General features: G+C 43.7%; 2 protein-coding genes across 5 annotated transcripts in view; one reads left to right on the forward strand and one right to left on the reverse strand.

The window, feature by feature from the left end:
* TMEM94 (transmembrane protein 94) overlaps positions 1-14,128 on the reverse strand; it is a 121,865-nt gene extending 107,737 nt beyond the window's left edge. Inside the window, exons 1-2 of one of the 4 annotated variants that reach the window (XM_077327842.1) lie at positions 3,495-3,662; positions 2,638-2,694 (exon numbers count right to left, since the gene is read on the reverse strand). The gene's annotated coding sequence lies outside the window, so the exon portion shown is untranslated. Of the gene's footprint in view, positions 1-2,637; positions 2,695-3,494; positions 3,664-14,063 lie in introns of those variants that run through there. The other 3 variants (XM_077327843.1, XM_077327844.1, XM_077327841.1) reach the window with 3 other exon arrangements.
* Positions 14,129-14,182: 54 nt separating this feature from the next.
* Positions 14,183-26,996, forward strand: part of GRB2 (growth factor receptor bound protein 2) — a 65,199-nt gene continuing 52,385 nt past the window's right edge. Inside the window, exons 1-2 of the mRNA XM_077327845.1 lie at positions 14,183-14,323; positions 24,704-24,927. Coding sequence (XP_077183960.1) covers positions 24,850-24,927 — 78 coding nt within the window. The 5' untranslated portion in view covers positions 14,183-14,323; positions 24,704-24,849. The remainder of the gene's footprint in view (positions 14,324-24,703; positions 24,928-26,996) is intronic.

Below are 26,996 nucleotides of genomic sequence, written 5' to 3' on the forward strand. Positions count from 1 at the left end.
TTCTATTCAAGGTGTAAGCTTTCATGCGCACACACACTTCCTCAGACACCTGCGGACACAAAAGCCTACACCTTGAATAAAACGGTCTTAAAGGTACCACAGGACTCAAACTCTGTTCTGCTGCGTCCGACCAACACAGTGACGCATCTGTACTTCATTTTGATGATTCATTATGTTTATTTATTTCTCAATATGGAAACTAAAAACTTGATTTCGGCATCATTCTTTCCTTCTCTGTCCTAACAAACAACACTGTGATGTAAGTTAGACTGAGATAGAAACCTGTCCAAAATCCCCCAGCAAGGTTTTTACGGCAGAGAGGATTCGAAACGAGGTCTCCCAGCTCCAAGTTTGATACTAACCATATTTACTATTTAGAATATTTTAAAAGGTCTGCCCCCGCCCCCATGACAGCCATTCAAAGTCCATTATCATGCCTCATCTAAGCCAAGAGGGCTCCATGGCCCCAGACATATTTTCCGCTGGTAGATACAAACTCCTTGAAGTTAATAATGCCTTCCAAACAAGAGACATTATTTTCAAAACTTTACCACTACGGATACATTTTATGCAACATTTCTTGTTTATGTAGAAACAAAAGAATTCTAACCCTGAGGGGAAGATCATGGTCATATGGAAAGGTGGTACAAAAATTTAAATAAATAAAAATAAAAAGTGACAACTGATCTTGACTCTCTTAAGCCTGACTTTAGGTCTATTTATAAAACAAAGATGGCTTTAGTTGTTCTGGTAAACAATCTTTGTTGGCAGATTCAATAAACATATTTTATTGGTTTCAACCACTTTTGAAGCTGTTGGTTATTCCATCTTCTCTATAGAAGGGCTCTGAAATATTGTTATTCTTTTGCAGTATTCAGAATGCCATGATTAAGGGTTCTGAGCCTGAATCTGCAGAGTGTTGGAAGTTCCTGCATTGTGGGCCATACTTTTCAATGACCTCTTCCACATACTGACCTTACTCCCAATCTTCAAATTCTGGAATCAAGCACTCTGTGCCTTGTCCTTTTTTCCATACTATTTCCTGCTTTAAATTCATTGTTTATCTCTTCATACAGGGTCACAATCCAGTTTTAAAATTTGACAGTGGCAGGTGCAAGTGATGTCATTAGGAGTGCCATCAGATAGACTTCCCCTTTTGTTATTTATGCAGGTGCACTAATTTGAAATTAATCTTGCAATAATTTTAAAGCCTATCTCTTTTTTTAAAAAAGATAACATGGCTACTAACCATGCATTATCCTATGATATTTTGAGTAACATGCCAATGAAAGGCTAGTCTAATGAACACAAATGTGAATGATATGTGCAGCAGAATAACATAAAAAAAAATTTCCCCCTTTGCCAGGTACTAAAAATTACATATCATCCTGGGAAAATGGGGCAATAAGGGTAGCCTGGGGTACATTAGATTACTAAAACCAAAGGTGGGAAAAGGCAAGTTGGAGGGCATAACTGTATATGCTACTGAAGAAATTAGCAAACTAGAAGTACAGTAGAAACTTTCTGAACATATCATAGTAGAGAATATTAGCAAACATTAATGCCCTTTTGTATGATGCAAGTAGAGGGACAGCTTCAGGGGGAGGCAAGTTCAGAGTATACAGGAAAATGATCAAAATAATATAAATAATATAAAAAAATTGTTGAGGGGTTAATGGTTGTTTTTAAAATAACACATTAATGCACTATTGCACATATAGTCATCAAAAATGTGCTTAGCTACACATTAATGCACTATTATGTGCTGGAGGGGATGAAGAGGAAGGGTGATGGAGAAGGTGGAAGGGGGTATGGACACAGAGGAGGGTTTGTAAATGGGGCGTAGATCATCACCGTAAAAAATAATGATTCAGGCAGTTCACACATGGAATCAAGCAGAATTGCAATTGGATTGAAAATATAATCATCCTGTAAGTGTTGGGGGGGGGGGGGATGCAAAAAGACCAGCAAAACTCCGACATTGATCCAATATAGAGAAAACAAGTTATGTAGTGAAAAATTAACATTGTGATGAGATTGTATACCTAAGGTATACAAGGTAAAGTATATATGCAGAATTGGTCAATATCTGTGTAAAGCAATTAAATATTGTCTTAAACTCTAGAGCTGCGTGTCTGCAGTACACTGATAAGTCCTCAGAAATAGCCATTTCTGCTCTAGGCCAGTACTTGTTTACTGTGATTCAGTGGAGGAGGGAGACCAAGGCGAAAATGAATTAAACAAAGGCAGAAATCCAGTACTACTATCCCTCTCATTCATTAACCCAGCATGCAGGAAGGAGAGCAGATAGGTGTTTGCCTCACCCCTTGCCTTCACATGATTGCCTGCTCATCTGCAGGGTGATTGTGCAAAAGAAATGGCCACGTGCATGACCCCATTCCATGATTAGTAACATTCTGAAAGCAGTGCTACTATTCACAAAACACAGGTGCACACATAGCCACTCCCTCTGCATGGATGCACTCGAGAGATAACCAGGGTGATGATATGAAGACAAGGCCAGAATCAGCACACTATTGCTTGCTCGCCCTCCCCATGCAGCATGGGTCATCTGTATTGGGCTAGAAGTGATGCTGGTTGATAATAGTAATGTTCTGGAAGGATAGCTTTGCCTACCTTTGATGGGTCTCTGACACATTTGGTTAAGAGTTCAGAAGTTTGCTGCATTCCACTCTTAGGTCATGAAAACAAATTGGTACAGTTAAAAGTAAACTCAACAGGGAAGAAACTGATGTACAGCAGCTATCTTAACAAGAGTTTGAGCTAATATCTTTTGGCGATTGAGATTTTCTGCAGTTTTCTACTAACTGAATCAAATACTTATTTAAGGCCATTAATTGCTTTGAAACTTTGTTTGTTTAAAAAGAAAGCTTCCCAAAAACTGCCAGCAGAATAAACTAGCTTAAATGCCATATTTCATGGTCATAAAGTATCACTCTGCTGATGGAGAACATTGTTTAGGCCTCAGAATGTGATTAACGAGTACCTCACTCCCCACAACACAAATGAAACAGCATTGGTCACCACCACAAATTCCCTGCTTTGCTCTTGGTAACATTCTGTTGTAATGGATTGAGCAGAGTGTAGTATCTAAAGACTTCTGATCCCGCGTGTCTCCAGAGAAGAAAGGCATGAGTAGGAAAACCAGCTATACCACACTATGGCAAGATGAAATGCCAGAATGGTCTAACCGCATTGAAATTACAACAGGACATAGTGACACATTCTGAACAAACAGCGTGGAACAAGTAACATCACGCCAGTTACAACTACCCGGTGCGACCGAGCTAGGGAGGAAGGTGCTGTGCGTTTCAAGACTTGCAAGCAGCAAAGAGTCTGCGTAGTGCATAAACTTCTCACTGCATGTTACTCCTGCCAGGATCGCCGCTTCCCTCAGCGAACGGGGCAATCAATGTAGTAGGAAAACACATTATTTTCTCCAGTTTCCCTAACGAGCCACATACGTTACTTACCAGACTAAATCTACAGTCTTCCTTGTTCTTCCTCAGAGAGATAAGGACAAATCCCGAGGCCTTTCCTCTCCAACTCGAGGACGCCCCCGGGCTACCCTTCACTCCATCTCACGAAGCACCTCTAAAACCACCATCCTTGCTACTGGCAAAAAGCTCGCTGTATTCCCGAGTCTCCAAAGGCATGACTTCGACTACCGTTAAGCAAGCTTCATTGTGATTGGCTAAATTCCCTCAGACTGCAGCGCTTTAAAATGTGATAGGCTGCTACAAGGTACAGAGGGAAGCTAAACTTCCGCCAATCTATAGCTAGACGCCAAATGCTCTAGGCTCCGTCGGCTTGTTTAGAGACTGAAACGAGCTATTTGCCGATTTTTTTAATCCAAGGGTTCTTTTAGGCGCAGATGTCACAAGGTGCATGGCAAACCCTAGAACTCTGGCTTCTTCCTCCCGGAAAGGATCACAAGGATTTTGTCTGATGTAAGAATTCGTTAAATTTTTTTGCGGAAGAAAAGAGCAAGACTCCTGTAGCACCTTAAAGACTAACAGTTTGTGTCACTGCTCACTTCTTCAGAGTATGGATTGCCTTTTCACCAGATTGTGGTGTTATTTTTGAGTTTGGTATTTTCATTTATAATTTTATATTATAGATTTTCATGTTCACATGATATGCAAGAAGTTATATTTTCAAAATACTGAGAAGGTAACAGTTAATCTAATTATGAGAAACTACTACTGACATGAGAATAAAGTTCAACTCCAGTAGCACCTTTAAGAGTTTTATTCAAAGTATTAGTATGCACACAAAAGCATATATATCTTTAATAAAACTTTCATAGAATCATAGAGTTGGAAGGGACCTCATGGGTCATCTAGTCCAACCCCCTGCACTATGCAGGACACTCACATCCCAATCGCTCATCTACTGTAACCTGCCACCCCTTTGCCTTCTCAGAATCAGCCTCTCCGTCAGATGGCTATCTCGCCTCTGTTAAAAATTTTCTAGAGATGGAGAACCCACCACCTCCCGAGGAAGCCTGTTCTACTGAGAAACAGCACTAACTGTCAGGAACTCCAGGGTGCCACTGGAGTTGAACTTTGTGCTGCTATTTCAGACCAATACAGCTACCCACCAAAATCTAGTACTGATACGATTTTGTGTTGATTTGTCTGTTCTGTGCTGATTGCAGTACTGTGATTTTGCACTGCATAGTTAGTATAATTGGACACATTCTTGTGTACATGAAGTCAATTTGTTTGTGTATTAAATCACAATAACTTTCTCCATGTTTTGCAGTTTCTTTCCTTTGTTTCTCAAGTCAGTGTCAGCATTATTACTGAGAAGACTGATATGCTTTAAGAGCTTGGAGTAGATTAATCACAGTGCCACTGAAAACTGGAGATATCTTAAGACTGTCTAGCCCAGAGATTCCCAAATTTTCTGAACTTGTAGGCATCTTTGGAATACTGACACAGGGTGGTGGACATAAAATGGCTGCCTAAAGAGGTGGAGCAGACTGCAAAATGCCAGGAAGTGAAGTGACACATAACTCTTCAAATAGTATCTCCAACATTTCAGGCAGAAGCTTTGTTTAACAGGATGTTGTTTCAAAATTAATATATAATTTCAAAATATTTTCTTACGTACACAAACGTACAGAACTTACTTTGAGTCATTCAGGGAAGATCCTTGTGCTGTGGTGGTAGTCGCTTGTGAAGCAATTTTTAAAAAGTCTGCACAGCCAATCAGATCTCCATTGGCCAATTAGGCACTGCCACCATATGTTTCTAACAACACATGGCTGGCAACAGGAAGGTATCAATGAACACCCATGCACACATGAGAACCTGATCTAGCCCAACTGCAATGCAGCATCTAGACAATATTCACTATATTTCCTTTATTGTTGTTGTTATGTGCGAAGTCATGTCCGACCCATCGCGACCCCATGGACAATGATCCTCCAGGCCTTCCTGTCCTCTACCATTCCCCGGAGTCCATTTAAGTTTGCACCTACTGCTTCAGTGACTCCATCCAGCCACCTCATTCTCTGTCGTCCCCTTCTTCTTTTGCCCTCGATCGCTCCCAGCATTAGGCTCTTCTCCAGGGAGTCCTTCCTTCTCATGAGGTGGCCAAAATATTTGAGTTTCATCTTCAGGATCTGGCCTTCTAAAGAGCAGTCAGGGCTGATCTCCTCTAGGACTGACCGGTTTGTTCGCCTTGCAGTCCAAGGGACTCGCAAGAGTCTTCTCTAGCACCAGAGTTCAAAAGCCTCAATTCTTTGACGCTCGGCCTTCCTTATGGTCCAACTTTCGCAGCCATACATTGCAACTGGGAAGACCATAGCCTTGACTAAACGCACTTTTGTTGGCAGGGTGATGTCTCTGCTTTTTAGGATGCTGTCTAGATTTGCCATAGCTTTCCTCCCCAGGAGCAAGCGTCTTTTAATTTCTTTGCTGCAGTCCCCGTCTGCAGTGATCTTGGAGCCCAGGAAAATAAAATCTGTCACTATCTCCATTTCTTCCCCTTCTATTTGCCAGGAATTGAGAGGGCCGGATGCCATGATCTTTGTTTTCTTGATGTTGAGTTTCAAGCCAACAACAAGCCAATTTCCTTTATTAGTTTGTTTATTTATATGTAGTACATATAAGTACAGGTTTGGTGTAGTGGTTAGGAGTGCGGACTTCTAATCTGGCATGCCGAGTTCGATTCTGCACTCCCCCACATGCAGCCAGCTGGGTGTCCTTGGGCTCGCCACGGCATTGATAAAACTGTTCTGAGCAAGGAGTGATATCAGGGCTCTCTCAGCCTTACCCACCTCACAGGGTGTCTGTTGTGGGGAGAGGAAAGGGAAGGCTACTTTGTAAGCCACTTTGAAACTCCTTCTGGTAGAGAAAAGCGGCATATAAGAACCAACTGTTCTTAATATGACTGCCCCTCTTTGTGAGCCGTCTTGAGGTGGTTAGCAACATTATATAATAACATTTAAAACAATAGCTAGTTAAAAACAGTAAAACAGTACGATTCAATCCTATTGTAGCTGGTATTTGCCGTCAGATGCTCTCTCATCCCAGGGGAGGGTCCTTGCAGGAGAGGGTCAAGTTGAAGATATTACTGTTCATTGGCCCCAACCAAATGCTTGGGGGAAGAGGCCCTTCTTGTAGGCCCTTCAAAACTCAACCAGCTCTTGGAGTACCCACAGCCCTTCTGGGAGCTCATTCTACAAGGTGGGGATCAGGACCAAAAAGGCCCTGACTTTGAGGACAGAGACATCTCAGGAGCCAGTGATCACCAGTAGGGTTGGGCACGTTGGCACACCTCAGCCACTTTGGCGATCGTGGAAGCCCAAGGTGGCCAGCATAACTTAGCAAGTTACACTTTTAAAATTATGGCATTTTTAAAATAGGCTATAACCTGATGGTAGTATTTTTAAATCAGTGTTGATTTAAACACCCCCTTCCCCAGTCAAAATATGCTAGTGTTGCAACTAACTAGATGGTATGCCCTATCTTCTGCATTCAAGACCGGACACTTTTTTCCATGATCAACAGTGGCAGAAAATCCTGCTTTAATTACTAAGATCCTGAGCATAGTGGGATGGTCTACGAATACCTTAAGAAAATTCTTATATATTTCATGAAAATGTAGGTAAAATTATTAATATAAACAGTTTAAAAAGGGGAGTCAGGTTGGTGTAGTAATTAAGAGCAGAGAACTCTAGAATTAATCTAGAGAACTGGGCTTGATCCTCCCCTCCTCCACATGCAGACAGTTGGGTGACCCTGGGCCAGTCACAATTGCTCTCAAGAGTTCATTCAAACCCACCTATCTGTTGTGAGGAGCGGAAGGGCAGGTAACTGTAAGCTGCTTTGAGACTCCTTCAGGTAGTAAAAAGCAAGATGCAAAAAACAAAAACAAACAGCTATTCTTCTATTAGTTGTCTTTGAAGGGTCCCCAAACTTCTTGAGAGCCAGCTACCTGACCTGGAAGCCTGATCTCGTCGGCACTTGGAAGCTAAACAGGAGTGATCCTGTCTAATATTTGGAGGGGAAACCCCCAAGGAGTTGTGTGGTTGTTCCTCCAAGGAATATTAGGGATGATGTCACAGCGGAAGACGTCACAGAGCCAGGTTTAATTCCTCGCTCCTCTACATGCAGTCAGCTGAATTACCTTGGGCCAGTTGCGGTTATCTCAGAGTTCTCTCAGCTTCACCCACCTCACAGAGTGTCTGTTGTGGGGACAGGAAGGGATGGTGGTTTAAGATGCTTTGACACTCCCTCAGGTAATGAAAAGCAGGGTCTAAAAAACCAACTCTTCTTCAAGTTCACAGGCACCTTTGGAATTCTGACACAGCGTGTTGGTGGCAGCCACAAAATGACTGTCACAAGAGGCAGAACCAGCCACAAAATGGTAGCCACAGTTTACCCTCAGTTATACCATGAAGATCCTTATGCTATGGTCTGGGATGAGAACACTTACAAGACCACCCCTTCTATCTGCTTGAGCACAGAGATCATCAGTGCAGGCTGCCCTCCCTGTGTCTTGGCATGTCCCCTGTCCAGTGGAAGTAAGGAAGGTTGCCACAAGAAACAGTGGTAGATCAAGCACATGGTTTCTCTGTAGGTGCCCTCTCATTTGAAATCTGGCTTTATTCTAATAGTACTGAAGATGTACTGATTAGGGCAAAATTCCACTGAGTTCTGGGGTGGCTTTTGCTGCTGAACTATGGCTTTTGTACTAGTGGCTGTGTTTATTGCAACATGTTTTACTACTTTATTGTAAGCTTCCTTGATCATGCCATACTGTGAAGGTGGATTTAAATGTGGGCTTTCTACGATGTCTTTTTTCCACCCCACACATATCTCCAATCAGCTGGGAGGGGATGCCATAACCTTTAATACAGTTGTTACTGACACTAGCTAAATACCCATTTCAGTTTTTTTCTTCATATCAGTAATAGTAAGCCATTATTGTTCACTCTAGTCCAGCACGCACTGGCTGAAAATGGCAATTGTCCTTTCTTATCCTTGTGTCCATAGAAACATGTGCGCTAATGCAGGGAATTGCCGTTTATTGCATTCCTCCCAGATCTCCCAGGCTTCATTTAAGACAAGGGAATGTCAACTCCCCCAACCTCCCAGCCCTTCAGCACACTTAGTGGTCTTGTCAAAGTTTTGTTATTTTTTGTTTCTAGATGAGTAAGATCTCATCAATATCTGCTTATTTGACATGCTTAAGTTTTGGAATGGTTAAATATGTTTAGCTAGACTTGCCAGCTTTTAGATTGGTGCATTTGATAACCATCTGATCATCAGGCAATTACTAGGTGTTATTTAACTTCATGTTATGGAGTTAAGGGACAGGACACTCCACCACTCTGTCCAGTTAGCAACCTTACGTCTAGCTGCTCTGTTGCAGAGATTCTGCTTTGGCAACTGCTTACTCTACTGGCACTAAAGGAACAATTTTTTTTGTAAATATCAAGTTCTTTTCAGCACAAGTGCTGAAACCTAACAATAGACAAAGATATTCCCATTTTTCTAATTTATAGCAATGTATCTGTGGCTGATTACAGAATTTTCACTTTTGTAGAAATGCTATCTACTTCCAGTTACGTAATACACATACCTAGCACAGTGCTGAGGAGTGAAATTAAAAGGCAAAGTAGAAGATACTTTCCTGAGCATCCAATACTTAACAGCTTTTTGATCTTTAGATATCATCTTGTGATCCAGATTCTATATTTATATCAGTAAGTGGGAATACCAGGGGAATTACTTTGACATAAAGAACTATAAGATCAAACGGCATGCCCATTTGGTGGTGGTGGAAAGTCTGACTTTTGGCAATCCCATAGAGTTTTTAAGGCAAGAGTTGTTGAGAGGTGGTTTGCCATTGCCTGACTCTGCATTGCAACCCTGGATTGCCTTGGTGATCTTCCATCCAAATACTGACCAGAGTCAACCCTGCTTAGCTTCTGAGATTTGACAGGATCAGGGGGCTGGGTGCAGGCAGATTAATTAACACAGCAATAATGCACAACCTGATTAAAGAGTAGATAAAAGTTTATTTATAAACTAACATACATGATAGGAAAGGAGAGAGAGGTTTCTAACTGAGATAGAAGGAGAGGCTGAGAAGGGGGAATTTGGCCTAAGAGTAGTAATCTGGAGACAGACAAGGAATGATACTTAACAGGAGAGAGAAGGTGTTCTCCTTGCTGAGCGGGCAGGTACAAAGCCTTTCTCCCCGATATGTCAGTTCTCTCTGGGCAAGAAGTTTTTTCACATACGGAAACATTCAGACATGGAACTCCCACATGCAGTCTGAGATGGTACAGTCCATTAATCACTGCCTCAAAATTTTACCATCTATTTACCATCTATTCATATATGCTCACCCTTCTCAAGGTTACTGTCAGAGGTTGGTGAATGATACACTGTGCTGTAGTAAGTTAAATGTGACAGGTTGTTAGTCATTATTTGATTTATGGGCAAAGTTGATGGAAACAAATAACACTAATGAGTAAGTTCTCCCATACTCACTAAGCTTTTAAACAGTCTCCACTTACAAACTATTTGCCTTCTTTAATAAGGTGTTTCCACTGACTTCAGTGACACCTAAAGTTGAACAGGGAGACTAATTTAACTCCATTTAGCAGTGTCAAGACCAGACCGGGGAATAAAATGAAGTTGCTACAGTCTGGTGAGGCCAAGACATTTTCCGGAAAGCATACCAGTAATCCGTGTGGGAATTTGTCTGTGAGTGATGCTGCCAAAAGTACCTGTGCCATCTCTGCTAACACAGCATTCTCAAAAGAAAGGCAGTCAGCAATAAACATCCCTGTAGAAGCTATTTAGGACTAAATGTTGCTCTTGTACTAGTCCCATAAAAAAGTGGGGAGGGGTTGTGGCTCAGTGGAAGAGCCTCAGCTTTGGAAGCAGAGGACTGCAGGTTCAATCCCCAGCATCTCCAAACCTGTAGAATCATTGCCAGTCTGAGTAGACAATATTGACCTTGAAAGACCAATGATCTGATACCTGGAGAATAATGTCTTGTCCCTTGAGTAGAGGCTTCATGTATAGCAATAGGCACCTTAGCCTTTTAATAGCAGGACAGCAAACAGCATCACCTGGTAAAAACATCCTATTCCCGCCTCTATTAAAGAGGCCAGGCATTTTTTCCTAGGCAGTAACTTATCTGACTCAGCACAAGGTAGCTTAATGTGTATTCACCCTTATCCATCCATTGTTCCTGTTAATATTTGTGAAACAGCCTGGGGGGTGGAACATGTCACAGAGGGGGGGGTGTCCGAGTTGGAATGGGGATAATCAGGGTGTGACCAGCCACACCCTGATTGGCCCTGCTCCTACAGCTCCCGCCCTTCGTTCCTAAACACTAGCCACTTTGCTCTCAGACGTGCCTCACTGCTGGAGCCAGCAGCAGGTCAGGGAGAATTCCAGAGTCCGAGCAGCCCTAAGCCACCTTAAGCGGCCACTTTCTTAAGAATGGGCTTTGAAGCTAGTTAAAATATAAAATGCAATGGGTATGCATGTACTAGTCTTAAAAGGCGGTGGTGGAGCCTCTGGCGGTGGGGCCGCCTCCCACCCCTGCCCCGCCCTCACACAGACCCGCTCGGACTCTGGCCCCCTCGCCAAAGAAGAGGACCATCTACTGCAGCCTCGCCTCCTGCTCCAACGCCTACATTTCCTCCAGGTAGGCCTCACCGCGGGGGGGGGGGGGGGCGGACGAACCGCTAGCGCCCGCTGTATTTAGAGTACAGCGGGCTTATTTTCTAGTGATGCTATGATGGAAAAGAAGAGGGCATGGTATGGAGAGAAAAGGTGTCAAGTTGGAAGGAAGATTCCTGACAGTAGTAACCTACATATCAAAAGGATAGCATTAGAGCAGTAGAAAGGAAGGGGGTTGCGGTGCTAGCCTATTTTTCTGGCTGATTCTATATACTCCCCCTCTGAAGTTTGAGGCTAAAAGACAGTACCAAGTTCTTCACTTCCAACACAGAGTATGGAAATGTCAGGACTGAATAATGTCATTTGTTTAATCTAACCAGAGAGAGGGATATTCCAGTGAAATTTATGTCATAGTTCTGAAGAGCAGTACACACCATTCTAAAGTCCATTGAAGACAATGGACATCTTAACCATTGGACCTTATATAATTGTAGAAGGGCCATGTAGGCGGCTCTTCTCCAGCCCGGAGAGCCACCCTTGTCCAGGTGGTGTCCGGGTTAGCGGGCCAATCCAGATGGATTGGCCCAGCCCCTGGAGCGCCTGCCTCCAGGAGCCGACTGCACAGCCCAATCCGGACGTGCATTGTTCAATATTTTTTGTTTCACATGAACACTCTTAATTTCTCTGATGAAAAATTCCAGCTACAGTGCTTGCCTGAGCTGGTTCTCTTTGAAGGAGAGAGCACTTTGCATCACAACCCCAAAAAGAGAGCTCCTGCACCTTACAAAGATGCTTCAGCTCATCCACAGCAAAGGTCTGTGTCTTTCCTATCTCTGTCTATGCCTGTTTCTTTCTTCACAATGGCACCAGACTAGCTAGGAGGGGGTCACCTTCCACAAGTTCTAATGAGCAGTAATAATTTGGCCCAGGTCCTGACAATTAGCACCCACAGGAGAGAAAAATCACAATTATGAAGGGACATTATTTTGTCCTAGGTCCTGGCTCTAGTCCCCTTAGGCCAAACTCTTTTATGCTATGACACCAGCCTGCTAACAGAAGTCTTCCCCCTTTTAAAGAATGTTTCATGCCTCGGTACCATAGTTCTTGTATGGCTATTATGTAAGTGCCTGCACACACTAATGTGGATAACGCCTTCGTTAATGTTTTTGAGGCATCATCATCATTCCACTCCTCATACCACACAAAAGAGAACTTGAGATCAAGGACCGCTCAACAGTTAACCAGCATGTCATGTGGTCCAAGGGTTCTGCCCAGCAGCCTCTGATGAAACCAGACTGCCTTTTTACTTTTGGTGGAATATCCCCCTACTAAGGGGTCTCAAAAGGGTACAATGCCTCAGAGTCCACTCTCCAAAGCAGCCATTTTCACTAGGGGAGCTGATCTTTACAATGTGGAGATGAGCAGCAACAGCAGAGACAAACGGTAGCCTGCAGGTTGGGGTGGGAACCACATGGTGCCGGTGTGTCCTGCTTGGGCTCTGATCAATCCTTCACAGTAACACTTTTCTAGAGCCCATTGTATTTTTCTGTGCAATGGGGCTTTATTGCTAGTTTAAAAGAAATGGGCTAAAGAAAGAAATCTTTTAAAAATAAGCAGGAGTCTTATGACCCCTTAAAACTAATATAATGTTATTCAATCATTAATTTTGGTGTACCAGAGCCCATTTCTTCAGGTGCTGTGAGTGGATTCCTACCATACAGCATCCGAAGAAGGGGGGGCCACAGCCCATAAAGACAGTGGGTATGGTGCCACAAAAATGGGTTTCTTTTTATGGTAAGACTAAGAAGACAAGACTGGAACTAAACAGGTTAATTTGTTTATTTGATTTCTATACCACCCTTCCATATGGCCCAGGGCGGCTTACATACAACTTCATGGGGGGATACATGGAACAAACTAATATATACCATAGTCAAATATTGCAATAATCTAGTCAAATACAACAACAATAATCTAACAGTGGTCCTAAGTAACACAATTTCAGTGATCTTAAAACAATGTAACAGGTACAATAACTAAGCTAAGGCCCTGGAGAGATCTGATTGATTCAGAGGATGTCTGTGGGGGACCTGTAGTTTGTCTCAGGCAAATGCCTGGTGGAGGAGCTCCCTTTTGCAGGCCCTGGAGAATTGTGGGAGTTCGGGCAGGGCCCTGATCTCTTCAAGGACCTCTACCAGGTGGGGGCCAGGACAGAAAAAGCTCTGGCCCTCATTGAGGACCAACGTGCTTCTTTGGGGCCAGGGATCACCAGCCAGTTGACCACAAATTTTAACACAAATAATACTCTAGTCAAATAAGGAACTGACACTTTTTCCTAGTCTCCTGTATTTCTTTAAAATACTCCCCTGCCCACCACATTTCCTGCACTCTTCCCTGTCTTGCTCCACCTCATTACAGTTCCCCTGTCATTCCGTTACTGTAAAACCAGGGGGATTTACACGGGAAAACGTACTGATAGCTTGGCCGGGAAACTTATCTGTTCTGCAACGTATCCAGCACATTGCAAGTGCATTCTCCAACGTGTGCGGAATGAGCCACGGACTAAAAGGATGGGAATGAAAGAGACTGTGCGCCAGATGCCCTCTGCAGATTAGAATTGCCCACCATGCATAATACGGTCCTATTCTTGATATTACTGAATTCCCTTTTTAGATCACTGAAAGATCTTTCTCTTAATCTCATTGTAGCTATGACCGCGGACAATCAGGCAGAAATCCGCACATGTAAATTACGGTACATCCCCCCCCCCCCCCCCCCAGTGATCAGTGAAACAGACAGCAAGTACACTCCAGAACAATCATCGGACCGCTCAGCTTCAATCTCAAACCCCCCCCCCTCCAAATACCCGCGCATGCGTACCAATCCCGCGGCGACTCGATTACGAAAAGTCGGGCGCATGTGCTCTGGATACTTCCTTCCCTCCCGGTCGGTTTGCTGTCCCCCTAAATCCACGCGTGCGCGGTTAGCGGTAGGACTTCTCATTCCCTCAGCGTCGCGAGAGTGGCGCGTGAAGGCCATAGCGGAAACTGGGCTGCTCCTGCTGCGGGCGGGGGAGGAAAGGGACGCCTTGGAGGGGCAGGAGAGGGGGCCGGTCGCCGCGGAACCCCCAGGAGCTCACGGTAAGCCGGAGTCGGTGCAAAGGGCGGGCAGGAGGGATCCAGTGCTGCTTTAGGGGTCGCTCCTTTGCGGCTGACAAAGGGGGCTGGGCTGGCCTGGTTGTCAAGGGCCTATCTCCTATCTTCGCTTCAGCTGCGGAAGCGTGCGCTCCTGCCTTGCATTTGAGGAAGAGCGCGTGCTTGTGCGCTTCTGGGCTCCCGCTCTGGAGCTCTGCTGCCGCCTGTTAATGACTGTTCCCGGCGTTCTTGATATTGGCCCAAATGAGACAATAGTTTGTTGCTTACTCCTCAGTGGAGGGGCGGGTGCTTTGGAGATGTTCATAGGGGTACCTTGTTCCTATTAAACGAAATGCTGTGATGACCTATTCTTTACAGGGGAGCGGAAGTTGTTTTGAACAAAACCTTCCATGGGAGAAAAAGGCAAAGGGGGTGCTTTTGAGTTACACGGAGTTCTCATCTGTTTAACTTGATCTTGTGCCTGTTTTCTCAGAGAAGTACCGCTGAATTGCTTGGAACGTTTGACATAAATGCGTTTTTGACTTGCTGTCCCTATTGTTAGAACCAGCGTTTGGGGACCATGGATACATAACTCAGAGCAAGTATAAGAATAGATACTGTATTGCTCTGATAATCTGTGAACATCTGAGTACTGAATGCCTAAATCTGGGGGAGAAAAGTTCTATGCAACTCAGAAGATTGTTCTTTTTACATTATAGCTCCAAGAAAAGAGAGAACTGAATTGGTTCATTCAACACCCCCCCCAAGTAGTTTAATGGGTCTCTGACCAGAAATGTAGTCCTGTGCTGCTTCACAGAAGCCTTTAGTTCTGTACTTAAAGATCCCCCTCTACATGTATGTATAAGTAATAATATTCCCCCTCTCTGCAGTGTAATAAACAAAATTAATTGTGATGAAGTCCACTAAGTAAGTTTGCAACACTAGCTAACAAATTTTAACTAGTGTGCTTGGTCACAATATTCACTTCAATGATTTCTGGAAATTCTGAAAACTGCCTGTTCATTGAACAACTGTTACTGGCATAAAGGAGGAAATGAGCCATTATTCTCACCACTGAAGATTTCGCAGAACTTCCTCAGATGCTAATGACAGCTATTTTGTTTACTCAGAAAAGGCTGGTGGCTTTTGCTGTCCTTCCTCAAAGGCAAGTTTTCCATGTAGTTGTTCATAGAATATGATGGGTGCAACAGAGACCATAAACAGGAGAGGAGCTTGAAGGCTTGGTGTGAAGCTGGCCATTAATATCTGGTGAAAACTGGCAACACTTTAAAAATGAAACTCTTCTGTGTATCATCTGTTTTGTATAGGAGAAGCTTGGTTATGAGTGAATGCATTGAGCCTATGGCTCTTTGTTTATATCTGAGATACTGCCACATTGAAGATTCCGTGTGACATATCCCTGATGAAAATGCATAGGATTAAGCTTCTTTTGTAGGCCAGTTTGTTCTACAGTTCAAGAACAGAAAATGAAAATGCCTGAAATTCTTACCCTGGAAATATTTACCAGTTCATACAATAACTACAGTAGGAACATTCAGATAAGCTTGAATCTTTCAGGATTTTCAGCACTGTCCTAAGCAGAAAGTTAATTCTAGTCATCTTCTCCATTCTCTGACTCTGGTTGCTATTTAACTTCTTGTTTCTAATGGGTTACACTAACTTGTTTTAAATTTTACGTGTTTAAGTGGGTTTCTATTGCTTATTTGTAAATATCTAGAAGTGAAAATGGTGGTAGCAAGGCAGTTTATTCACAATACATAGCATAGCAATCAAGCAATCAAGATAAACTGCTTCCTTTCTTTATGGTTTTTTAGCATGAAACATTGAAAGTTTAGCATACAACCAAGTCTTTAGAGTTACTTCCTTGTGTAGTCTGTGTCACTGGACTGTTGACTTTTTCCCTTCAAAGGGAATACTTTAAAATGTTTTACTGTTGGTCATTGAATAGTTTGCCAAATAAAGCTTTACTGAGTTGATTCACGTATGTCTGTATACCACCGGAATTATGAAATAGACTTTAACATGGATGAATTGAACTGTGTAGCTAACTCAACTGAAAGATACTGTATTATAAGTGACAGGGAAGTTGTCTGCTGCTCCATTCATACATATATGCCACATCTTGATACTCAAATGAGTTTACATATATGAATTGGCTTAGAAATACTAAGGTACTCATCACATTGAAAAATACTTTTTTTTTCCAGCAGCTAAAAGATTGAGCCAGGGAGTTAGAATATTATACAACCTGATGATTTCTAGCTACTACTCCAGTGTATGGTGCAATATGAAATAATTCCACATTTTCATAAGGATAAGGGGGTTGTGTATATCTCATTTACTTAAGAATGCCCCCTATTTGTGCACCACTTTGCAGATAAGTATCGCCTATTTAAGTATTGGAAGTCTGGCTTGTATGAAAAAGTTACTTGCCCCAAGAGAGTCCCTCATATAGCTCCCTGAGGCTGTCTTGTATCAATTTTTTGGAAGCCCCCTCCCTCCCAGAATGCTCTGTCTTCCCCTTCCTTTTCAGTTTTGGTTTGAGTTGATTATAGTGACTTTCCAGTCTGATGAAAACTGAGGAATGTCTGAGCAGTTGCAGTCTTGTGAGAAAGCTTATTACTACTTCCCTTGTCAGGCTATCTGTTAATTTCTATAATAAGTATTGTGTCACAGTCATCTCTGAGATTTCATAAAATGCCATCTTTGCTGTCTGCTGTGCCAGCCCTAACTTTAAGTACATGCAGTCCTCATTACATGTGATATTAAAGACCATGTAATCAATTCCCTGCTAAGTCTATCACTTTCCTTGTTGAATTTAATTATGAAACAATTTTTATTTCAAAGAATTTTGTGTATATGATAAGCTTGCATGTCTTGACAGACACATTATAACATACCTTGCTGGACAAAGTGGCAAACATGATTTTTTTTTAAAATCCGCATTTCATTGAAGTCTTTGTAATTCTTTTAAAATTGTTGCCTTAGTGTTGACTTCATCAGTAGCTAGTTGCCATTCAGCCAACAGCAAAGTCCCAACTGAATTCAGTGATATGAAAAATAGCTTATATGAAGGTGTTTTGGCTAAATAAATAGGGGATTCAGTTGCTGCTATGTTCATGTTTATGGTCAGTTTTAAACACTTTCAACGCATATTCTTAATTTGTCCTTTGTATACAAACTTCCCCCTTCAAGGATCGCTGCCTTGTTGGGGCAAGGGGGCTTGCGTAGTTCAGTGAAGCTATGAGCTATGCCGTGCAGGGCCACCCAAGACGGACAGGTCATAGCTGAGAGCTCTGACAAAAGGTGATCCACTGGAGAAGGAAATGGCAAACCACTCCAGTATCTTTGCCATGAAAACTCTATGGACAGTTCCAATAGGCATAACGATATGACGCTGGAAGATGAGCCCCTCAGGTCGGAAGGTGTCCAATATGCTACTGGGGATGAGCAGACGGCTAGTACGAGTAGCGCCAGAATGAATGAAGCGGCTGGGCCAAAGCCGAAAGGACGCTCAGTTGTGGAAGTAACTGGTGGCGAAAAGACAGTCCGATGCTGTAAAGATTTTTATTCCATAGGAACCTGGAACGTCAGATCCATGAATCACGGCAAGCTGGACGTGGTTAAACAAGAAATGACAAGACTGAACATCGACATTTTAGGAATCAGTGAACTAAAATGGACAGGAATGGGTGAATTTAATTCAGATGACCATCAGGTATACTACTGTGGACAAGAATCTCGCAGAAGAAATGGAGTAGCCTTCATAATCAATAAGCGAGTAGGAAAAGCAGTCTTGGGATACAATCCCCAAAATGACAGAATGATCTCAGTTCGAATCCAAGGCAAACCATTCAACATCACAGTGATCCAGGTCTACGCCCCAACCACTGCTGCTGAAGTGGATGAAGTTGATCAGTTCTATGAAGCCCTACAACACCTTCTAGAAGCAACGCCAAAAAATGATGTGCTTATCATCATGGGGGATTGGAATGCTAAAGTAGGAAGCCAAAAGATAACCGGGATAACAGGCAAGTTTGGCCTTGGAGTACAAAATGAAGCAGGGCACAGGCTGGTAGAATTTTGTCAAGAGAATACAATGGTCATAGCAAACACTCTTTTCCAGCAACCCAAGAGACGACTCTACACATGGACATCACCAGACGGTCAACACAGAAATCAGATTGACTATGTGCTCTGCAGCCAAAGATGGAAAAGTTCTATCCAGTCAATAAAAACAAGACCAGGAGCTGATTGTGGTTCAGATCATGAGCTTCTTGTTGCAAAATTTAGGCTTAAATTGAAGAAAGTAGGGAAAAGCACTAGGCCACTCAGGTATGAACTAAATCATATCCCCGACGAATACACAGTGGAGGTGACAAATAGATTTAAGGAATTAGATCTGATAGACAGAGTGCCTGAAGAACTATGGATGGAGGTTCGCAACATTGTACAAGAGGTAGCAACTAAAACCATCCCAAAGAAAAAGAAATGCAAGAAATCAAAATGGCTGTCTGAGGAAGCTTTACAAATAGCTAAGGAGAGAGGGGAAGTGAAAGGCAAGGGAGAAAGAGAAAGATACACCCAACTGAATGCAGAATTCCAGAGAAAAGCTAGAAGAGATAAGAATGCCTTCTTAAATGAACAGTGCAAACAAATAGAAGAAAACAATAGAATCGGGAGGACCAGAGATCTTTTCAAGAAAATTGGAGATATGAAGAGAACGTTTCATGCAAAGATGGGTATGATAAGGGACCAAAATGGTAGGGACCTCACAGAAGCAGAAGAGATTAAACAAAGGTGGCAAAATTATACAGAAGAACTATACAAGAGCGAGCTTAACATCCCTGATGACCACAGTGGGGTAGTGACTGACCTGGAGCCAGACATCCTGGAATGTGAAGTCAAATGGGCCTTAGGAAGTCTGAGTAACAATAAAGCTAGTGGTGGTGACAGCATTCCAGTTGAACTATTCAAAATCTTAAAGGATGATGCAGTAAAAGTGCTACACTCAATATGCCAGCAAATTTGGAAAACTCAACAATGGCCACAGGATTGGAAAAGGTCAGTTTACATTCCAATTCCAAAGAAGGGCAATGCCAAAGAATGTTCAAACTACCGCACCATTGCACTAATTTCTCATGCTAGCAAACTTATGCTCAAAATCCTACAAGCTAGGCTCCAGCAATATGTGGACCGAGAACTTCCAGAAGTACAGGCAGGATTTCGAAGAGGCAGAGGAACTAGAGATCAAATTGCCAACATACGCTGGATCATGGAGAAAGCTAGGGAGTACCAGAAGAACGTCTACTTCTGCTTCATTGACTATGCTAAAGCCTTTGATTGTGTGGAACACAACAAATTGTGGCCAGTTCTTAAAGAGATGGGAATACCAGAGCATCTTATTTGTCTCTTGAGAAATTTATATGCAGGTCAAGAAGCAACAGTGAGAACTGAACATGGAATCACTGACTGGTTCAAAATTGAGAAAGGAGTTCGGCAAGGCTGTATACTGTCGCCTTGCCTATTTAACTTGTATGCAGAGCACATCATGAGAAATGCGGGATTAGAGGAGTCACAAATTGGGATCAAGATTGCAGGGAGAAATATCAACAACCTCAGATATGCAGATGATACCACTCTAATGGCAGAAAGTGAAGAGGAACTAAAGAGCCTGTTGATGCAGGTGAAGGAGGAGAGTGCAAAAGTTGGCTTGAAACTCAACATCAAGAAAACAAAGATCATGGCATCCGGCCCTCTCAATTCCTGGCAAATAGAAGGGGAAGAAATGGAGATAGTGACAGATTTTATTTTCCTGGGCTCCAAGATCACTGCAGATGGGGACTGCAGCAAAGAAATTAAAAGACGCTTGCTCCTGGGGAGGAAAGCTATGGCAAATCTAGACAGCATCCTAAAAAGCAGAGACATCACCCTGCCAACAAAAGTGCGTTTAGTCAAGGCTATGGTCTTCCCAGTTGCAATGTATGGCTGCGAAAGTTGGACCATAAGGAAGGCCGAGCATCAAAGAATTGAGGCTTTTGAACTCTGGTGCTGGAGAAGACTCTTGCGAGTCCCTTGGACTGCAAGGCGAACAAACCGGTCAGTCCTAGAGGAGATCAGCCCTGACTGCTCTTTAGAAGGCCAGATCCTGAAGATGAAACTCAAATATTTTGGCCACCTCATGAGAAGGAAGGACTCCCTGGAGAAGAGCCTAATGCTGGGAGCAATCGAGGGCAAAAGAAGAAGGGGACGACAGAGAATGAGGTGGCTGGATGGAGTCACTGAAGCAGTAGGTGCAAACTTAAATGGACTCCGGGGAATGGTAGAGGACAGGAAGGCCTGGAGGATCATTGTCCATGGGGTCGCGATTGGTCGGACACGACTTCGCACATAACAACAACAACAACATACAAACTTAGCAGGAAATGCAGTGCTGCATAATGTATCAACACTTTCAAGTGAGGTGGTTAGATGGACAACAGCGACAACAGCTTTTTAGATAACACCTGCTTCAGACTGCTCAACACAAATTGAAAAACTCTTCCCTTTCCCCCATTTTTCTGTATATCACAGAGAAGGGATAGATTCAAATGAGTAGCCGTGTTGGTCTGAAGTAGCACAATAAAATCAGAGTCCAGTAGCACCTTTAAGACCAACAAAGATTTATTCAAGGCGTGAGCTTTTGAGTGCAAGCACTCTTCGTCACACTAAGACTAAGAGAAGGGAAGTTCCTTAGATTGTGCTCAGCAGAACTGGTGGGCCCTGTCCCTGTCACAAGTTCTTTGATTTGTATTTAAAAAATTAGAATGGAGGTGTCAATTGCTTGATTCAAAAGCAATGAGAATGTATATAAGGACTTGTGGTGGATGGAATAATTGATGACTGAAAATGTGCTACCAAAGGCAATCTATTTTGAACCTTTTGGCAGCCTATTTCAGACTCTTGACCTTCAGGGTGGTTTTTGTGTAATAAAAGAAGATTTTGTTTTTAACTTAAGGTAACATTAGAGTCATCTAAAAATAATGTGACTGTTTGCTCAGGAATATTTGTTAGAGTTCATTGTGTAATTTCAGAGTGCTGATACATGCACCTTTTGGGGTTCCTGTTTTTCAGTTCTAGATTTGCAGAACATTTGTCCTGATGCATGTAATTGAAATGGATGCAGATTTCCCTCTGTTGTTCCCACAACCCCTGCATATCTTTATTGTATTACTAGGAACCAAGCCTGTTTCATTCAGGAATACAACGGGTGCTAGATTGGGGCGGTGGAGTAGAAGAACTGTGTGGACGGCCTCCCCCTCCCCCCAGGACCTGGGAAGGCTGCAGGCAGCTGTTATGAAACTCACAGGCAGGGGCAGCTCTCACGTAGCAGGGATCTGCAGCCTCCAAGTCTCAGAGGGAAGTGGAAGGAGTAAGGGGTGGTCAGAGATAGGGGACGCAAGGCAATTGGCTGGCCGCTAGAAAGCTGGTTGGAGGAGGAGGCACTTAGGGGTGGGACAACTGCCCTGAGTGGGCGTTATGCGCTGAGTGACACTTAAGCCATGAGACATGCTCCTCCCCTAAGGCCTTACCAGAAATATGTGGAACAGATTTGTCTCAAATTTAGTCTGTAAAGCGTTTCTGTCTGCCTTTTCATTATTCCAGTTAAATTAACACCTAAATACAAATGAGTAACGATCAAAGAAAGCAGCAATAATGCTACAAGGTTGTTTCGGTGTCATTCAGTTTACCAAGAACACTTATAGGGTTGTGTGATCTGGCAGCCAAAGCAGCTGTTCCCCCCCTTAGCAGCCAGCACCATGCCACGGTGGGGGATGCACGCATGATGCACACGCGGCGCTGGCTGCTATGGGCGAAAACGGCTGCTTTGGCGGCCAGATCGCAGAACCCTAGTTTCCAAATTCATGGTTTCCAAATTCATGGCTCACTTACCTTGGAGTTAGGTTTGTCCAATAAGATTTTCTTTAACAGAAACATTGATGGGGTCTGCTTGTGCTAATTTCAGTAGGAAGCAATTTGGGGAGGGAAGGGGAATCAGTACACACTTGCAATTCTTCTGGTGCAGATAGGGTTGCCAAAAGCATGGAGATAAAATGTCTTGCCCCTTTAATAGATAAGTATTGTATTGAAACAAGCAGTTGAAGCTTGTCATGACATGGAGGTCAGTAACATCCATAAAGTCTCTAGTAAAGGGACAGGATAATTTTTCTCCAAGTTAACAGAACAGAGTTGGGGTCCTATGGCACCTTTAAGATCAATGACATTTTATTCTGGCCATAAGCCTTTGTATGCATGCATACTTCTTCCAGTACATTGAAACAAAGTCACTAACCAGGTTGTTATCACCTCAAGAAGCAAGCCATAGAGGTAGATTCTCTCCAAAATGTATTTCAGTTTCAGGCTTGTTTTAGAGCATACAAATTAAAACTTGGCTGCTGAGGGGTTGTTTTCCCAGTTAGTGCAGCTCCCATGTATTTTATCATATTTTTTCATTATGTAAAGCATAAGAGCCTCTTATGGCGCAGAGTGGTAAGGCAGCTGTCTGAAAGCTTTGCCCATGAGGCTGGGAGTTCAATCCCAGCAGCCGGCTCAAGGTTGACTCAGCCTTCCATCCTTCCGAGGTCGGTAAAATGAGTACCCAGCTTGCTGGGGGGTAAAACGGTAATGACTGGGGAAGGCACTGGCAAACCACCCCTTATTGAGTCTGCCATGAAAACGCTGGAGGGCGTCACCCCAAGGGTCAGACATGACCCGGTGCTTGCACAGGGGATACCTTTACCTTTACCTTTTAAAGCATAAACCATTTCTCTGCTATACCTCAAGAGCATTCATATATGCATTAAAAAAACAAAACGAAGCACCATTCTGTTTTTTCCCATGCAGCAATGACATACCATCACAACATGCTTTTTTCTGTCACCTTGGTGTGTTCCTCCACCTTAAACAAAAAAGACTGAAATTGTAGTGTAGCTAATTGTAGCAGTATAAAATGAATTTAGTTTATAGGAAATACTTGCAGTCTTAAAAATGTATTTGTACATAAAATTATGTCTCTAAAGTTTGTACAGTTCCTTATACCATCAAAGGTTTTTTCATATGTACTTTCAGCTTGCCTGCCAAATGAGAGGTGTACCTCCTAAGGAAGCTCATCTTCACATGCAGTGTTCAATATTGGATCAGTACTTGGAGTGTAAATACTACTGACCGGCCCTTCAAATTTTAAATTTGACTAAGCAAATGGCAACTTGATAGGGCATGCTGACATCCCTTCCTTTGCTCTTAAAATACAGTGGAATTCCACCGCAGGTTTCCTCTGTTTCAAAACTGGGGTCTGTTTTTTTAGAATGTGCTCTTATTTAAGGATAGTCCGTTTACACAGCTGTTCAGTTTTTGTAACTGTCAGCATGCAAGTATGGCTGATGAGATCAGAAATCAGACTTTTCCTGTGAACCGCAGGGTTTGGAGTAGCCAGCTAGTGGTTAGGGGACCCAATTCCAATTCCCCCCTCCCCCATGAGCTTGACCCACTGCCACTGTCCTTTCTTTCAATCTAAGCTATCTCCCTTCTTTGATTGACCAGCTTCCTGAAAACTTCTCAGGTCATACTTCAGTGGTAAATGAATTGCCACTTCACAGCCCCATAGCTTGTTCCTTGGCTGTAAAAAGAAAAAATGCCGTTTAGTCTGCTGCCTCTTCCCGTTTAGGATAGTCCCCGTAGTCCCCTGCCCCGAGCGAGGCATGCCCAGTCTACCGAGGCAGACCCTGGGGGAAACCCCGGTCGGGGCTGAGGCGACCCACGCAAAGAGTGTCGTGTGCGTCGGGCCTCGGGAGCGGCGCGCGTGGGTGGAGACCGGGGCGGCTTTAAGATCCCTCTGGAGCCGAGTAGGCTTCGCGTCGGCGGGGCGTGGCGGGGAAGTTAAGGCGAAAGGAGCGGCTGCCGCGCTGCTTCTGAGCGAGTTCCCGCGCTCTGGCTCGGAAAGGCGCGGGGATGCCGGGCAGCGGGCCGGCCTGTCCCGGAGCCCGGCTTTGTTTGTGTCTCTGCCTCCGCGCCTCCGGAGGGGAGCGGGCGAGAGCGCACAGCGGCAGCAGCAGCAGCAGCAGCATCCGCTCTCCGGGAAGCCTGGCTGGGGGCGGCGACGAGTGTGGTTGTGCCCATTGGCTGGCGCAGTGGGAGCCGTCCGCGCGGCGCGGCGATTGGTCCCGGCCAGTGCTACTCAGGGCTTCCTGGCTGTGCCCGGGGAGAGCGAGGGGAGCGGCTGCAGAAAGAGGAAGCGGCAGGCTGGAGTCGAGCCGGGCGGTGGGAGAGGCTCAGGGCGCGGCGCCTGTCATGGATTCTGCCTCAATGTGCCTGCGCTTCCTCTCCTAGGGCGGATCGGCCCTCGCTGCCTGGCCCTGCATGTGAAAGACGGAGCCAGGAGTCGAGCCGAAGCGGGAGCGCCGGCTGCTGCACCGGGAGGGCCCGGACGAGGATTCCGCCCAGCCCCATCATTGCTGTCCGCGGCCGGCCAGAGCATGGAAGCCATCGCCAAATACGATTTCAAAGCCACCGCAGACGATGAGCTCAGCTTCAAGCGGGGGGATATCCTTAAGGTAAGGCTGAGCACAGATTGCCCTCCTCGGGGCTAGGAGCCTTCGCTTTCTCTGGAGACTCCCATCAGCTCATTCCTGACATTCAGTGTCAGAGTGAAAAGGCTAAATTGGTCTGCCGTCTGCGGCTTTTTATAGAAGCGCTTTTTCTGGCGCTTTGAATATTTAGCAGCCCAAATGGTGGGGAGATGAAGGGAAGTGATTGCACCATTGTGTTGTAGATTTTCTGTTACTCAATTATTATTTTTTTAAATCCTTGCTTCGTAGACAAATAACCACATTTCCAAGCACAGTGCAACTTAATTCCATGCATTCATTCTGGTTGTGCATCAAAGCTGTCAAGGCTCCTTATTCCAGTACATTTGTGTTGGTGGGATGAGGGTTTTCAGTCTCCTGAGGGTTTCCTGAATGAATTATGTGAATTTGCCTCATCAGGAGTGTGACAGTGCTTTCTTGGCAGTCTGGCATAGTGGTCAGTGTGGTCTGGATTGGCCGAGGTTCCACTTCTCATTCAGACATGAAGCTTGCTGAGTGAGCTGGAGCTAGCCGCTGTCTCGGTTTAACCTAGATGACAAAGTTGAAGGGATAAAACGGAGGAGGCAGAACCATGTGTCTGGAGCTCATTGAAGAAAGGACAGAATAAAACTGCAATGGACATTGGGCTCTTCTGGGAGATATAGGTCTGATCTTTCCAAACTTGATGAGTTTCAAAAAGCATTTTCCTTCTCTCTGGAGCTTAGTAAAATGGCAGTGAAGACAGAGCTGACTAGCCAGTAGCATGATGTGTCGTCCACAACCTGTTTGTAATTTCACACAAAGGTCCTGAATTTGAATCATTCTTGTGGAGGCTTGCAGTTGAAAGAATTAAAAGTATAGAGAGAACACCCACTGGGTTACTGTGGTTGATCGGCAAGGTACGCTTAGGAAGGGGGCAGGATGTGGAAGGAGAAAGCTGGTCTAACTTATTCCCCCTTTGCCTGTTGCTTGATGACTTCCTGCCCTCATGGAGGGCTAAATATTCTAGGCATCATTCTGCATAATTTAGCACTGCAGCACATTTGAAATACTCTTTCTCATACTTCCTACCAGCACAGTATAAGGCAACTTTTATTTTGTGTTTTATAAGAAGACTTAATAGCAATTAATATGCATATATTCTATCCTATTTTTGAAGGAAATAAAGGCAAGTAGATACTCAGTCATTGGATGCTGAAAAGGAGATTTTGTTTCCAGTTCTAGCCTGATATGATTCTGTCTGGGATCATTGTCCAGAATAGTTGCATTGGCAAATTTGTTTAATTTCCTTTCTGAGGATGGTGGGTTGAAATCCAAGTCCTGTACTCTGCTAGTACTGCCTTTCACCCTGCTTTAAATAGTAATCTGGCCCACATCACGTTAGGAAGTGAAAATAAGCATGAGGGTTAGAAAATTTGGACTAAGGAGAAATGGAATCAAATTTTTGCTTGACCTTACAACCCACCGTGAGAGTAGTTTCAGCTTGAAATATGATGGTTTGGATCCCATAGAAGATTTCTTTGGATGGAGGGGTGGTGATTTTTGCCAGTCTCTCCCATATTCTGTTCCTGAGTATCCAGTATCCCATATGAGTAGCATTTTATTTTTTATATTTATATACTGCCCTCTCCGGAGGCTCAAATTATGTAGAATTTGGGGAGAAAAAGTCCCTCTCCATGAATGGACATCCATTCTTTCCATGGAAATCTGATAGATCCAAGCTAATGACTTTATCAAAGCCACCTAGTGAGCTTTTATGGCCGAGCAGGGATTGGTATCTGTCATTTTGCTATACAAACTGAACATTTTTGGCACCTTAACATATTGCACTGGTAGAGGACTCAGTAATGCATGGCTGTTGGATGTGTGATAAATATGACACTATAAGCTAATGCTGAGAGAGATGGATTTCCAGAATGCGATTAGGAACTTGTACCCCTCATTCAGTACTTCTGGAGAGAAATTATTGGCATGGAACAGCTTAGGCTCCCTGATTCAGATATAAAACAGACATTCTTTTACTAAAGTCAGTAATATTTATGAAGAATTTGTTTTAA

The sequence above is a fragment of the Paroedura picta genome, chromosome 3 (genome assembly GCF_049243985.1).
Source record: "Paroedura picta isolate Pp20150507F chromosome 3, Ppicta_v3.0, whole genome shotgun sequence".
Lineage (NCBI taxonomy): Eukaryota > Metazoa > Chordata > Lepidosauria > Squamata > Gekkonidae > Paroedura > Paroedura picta.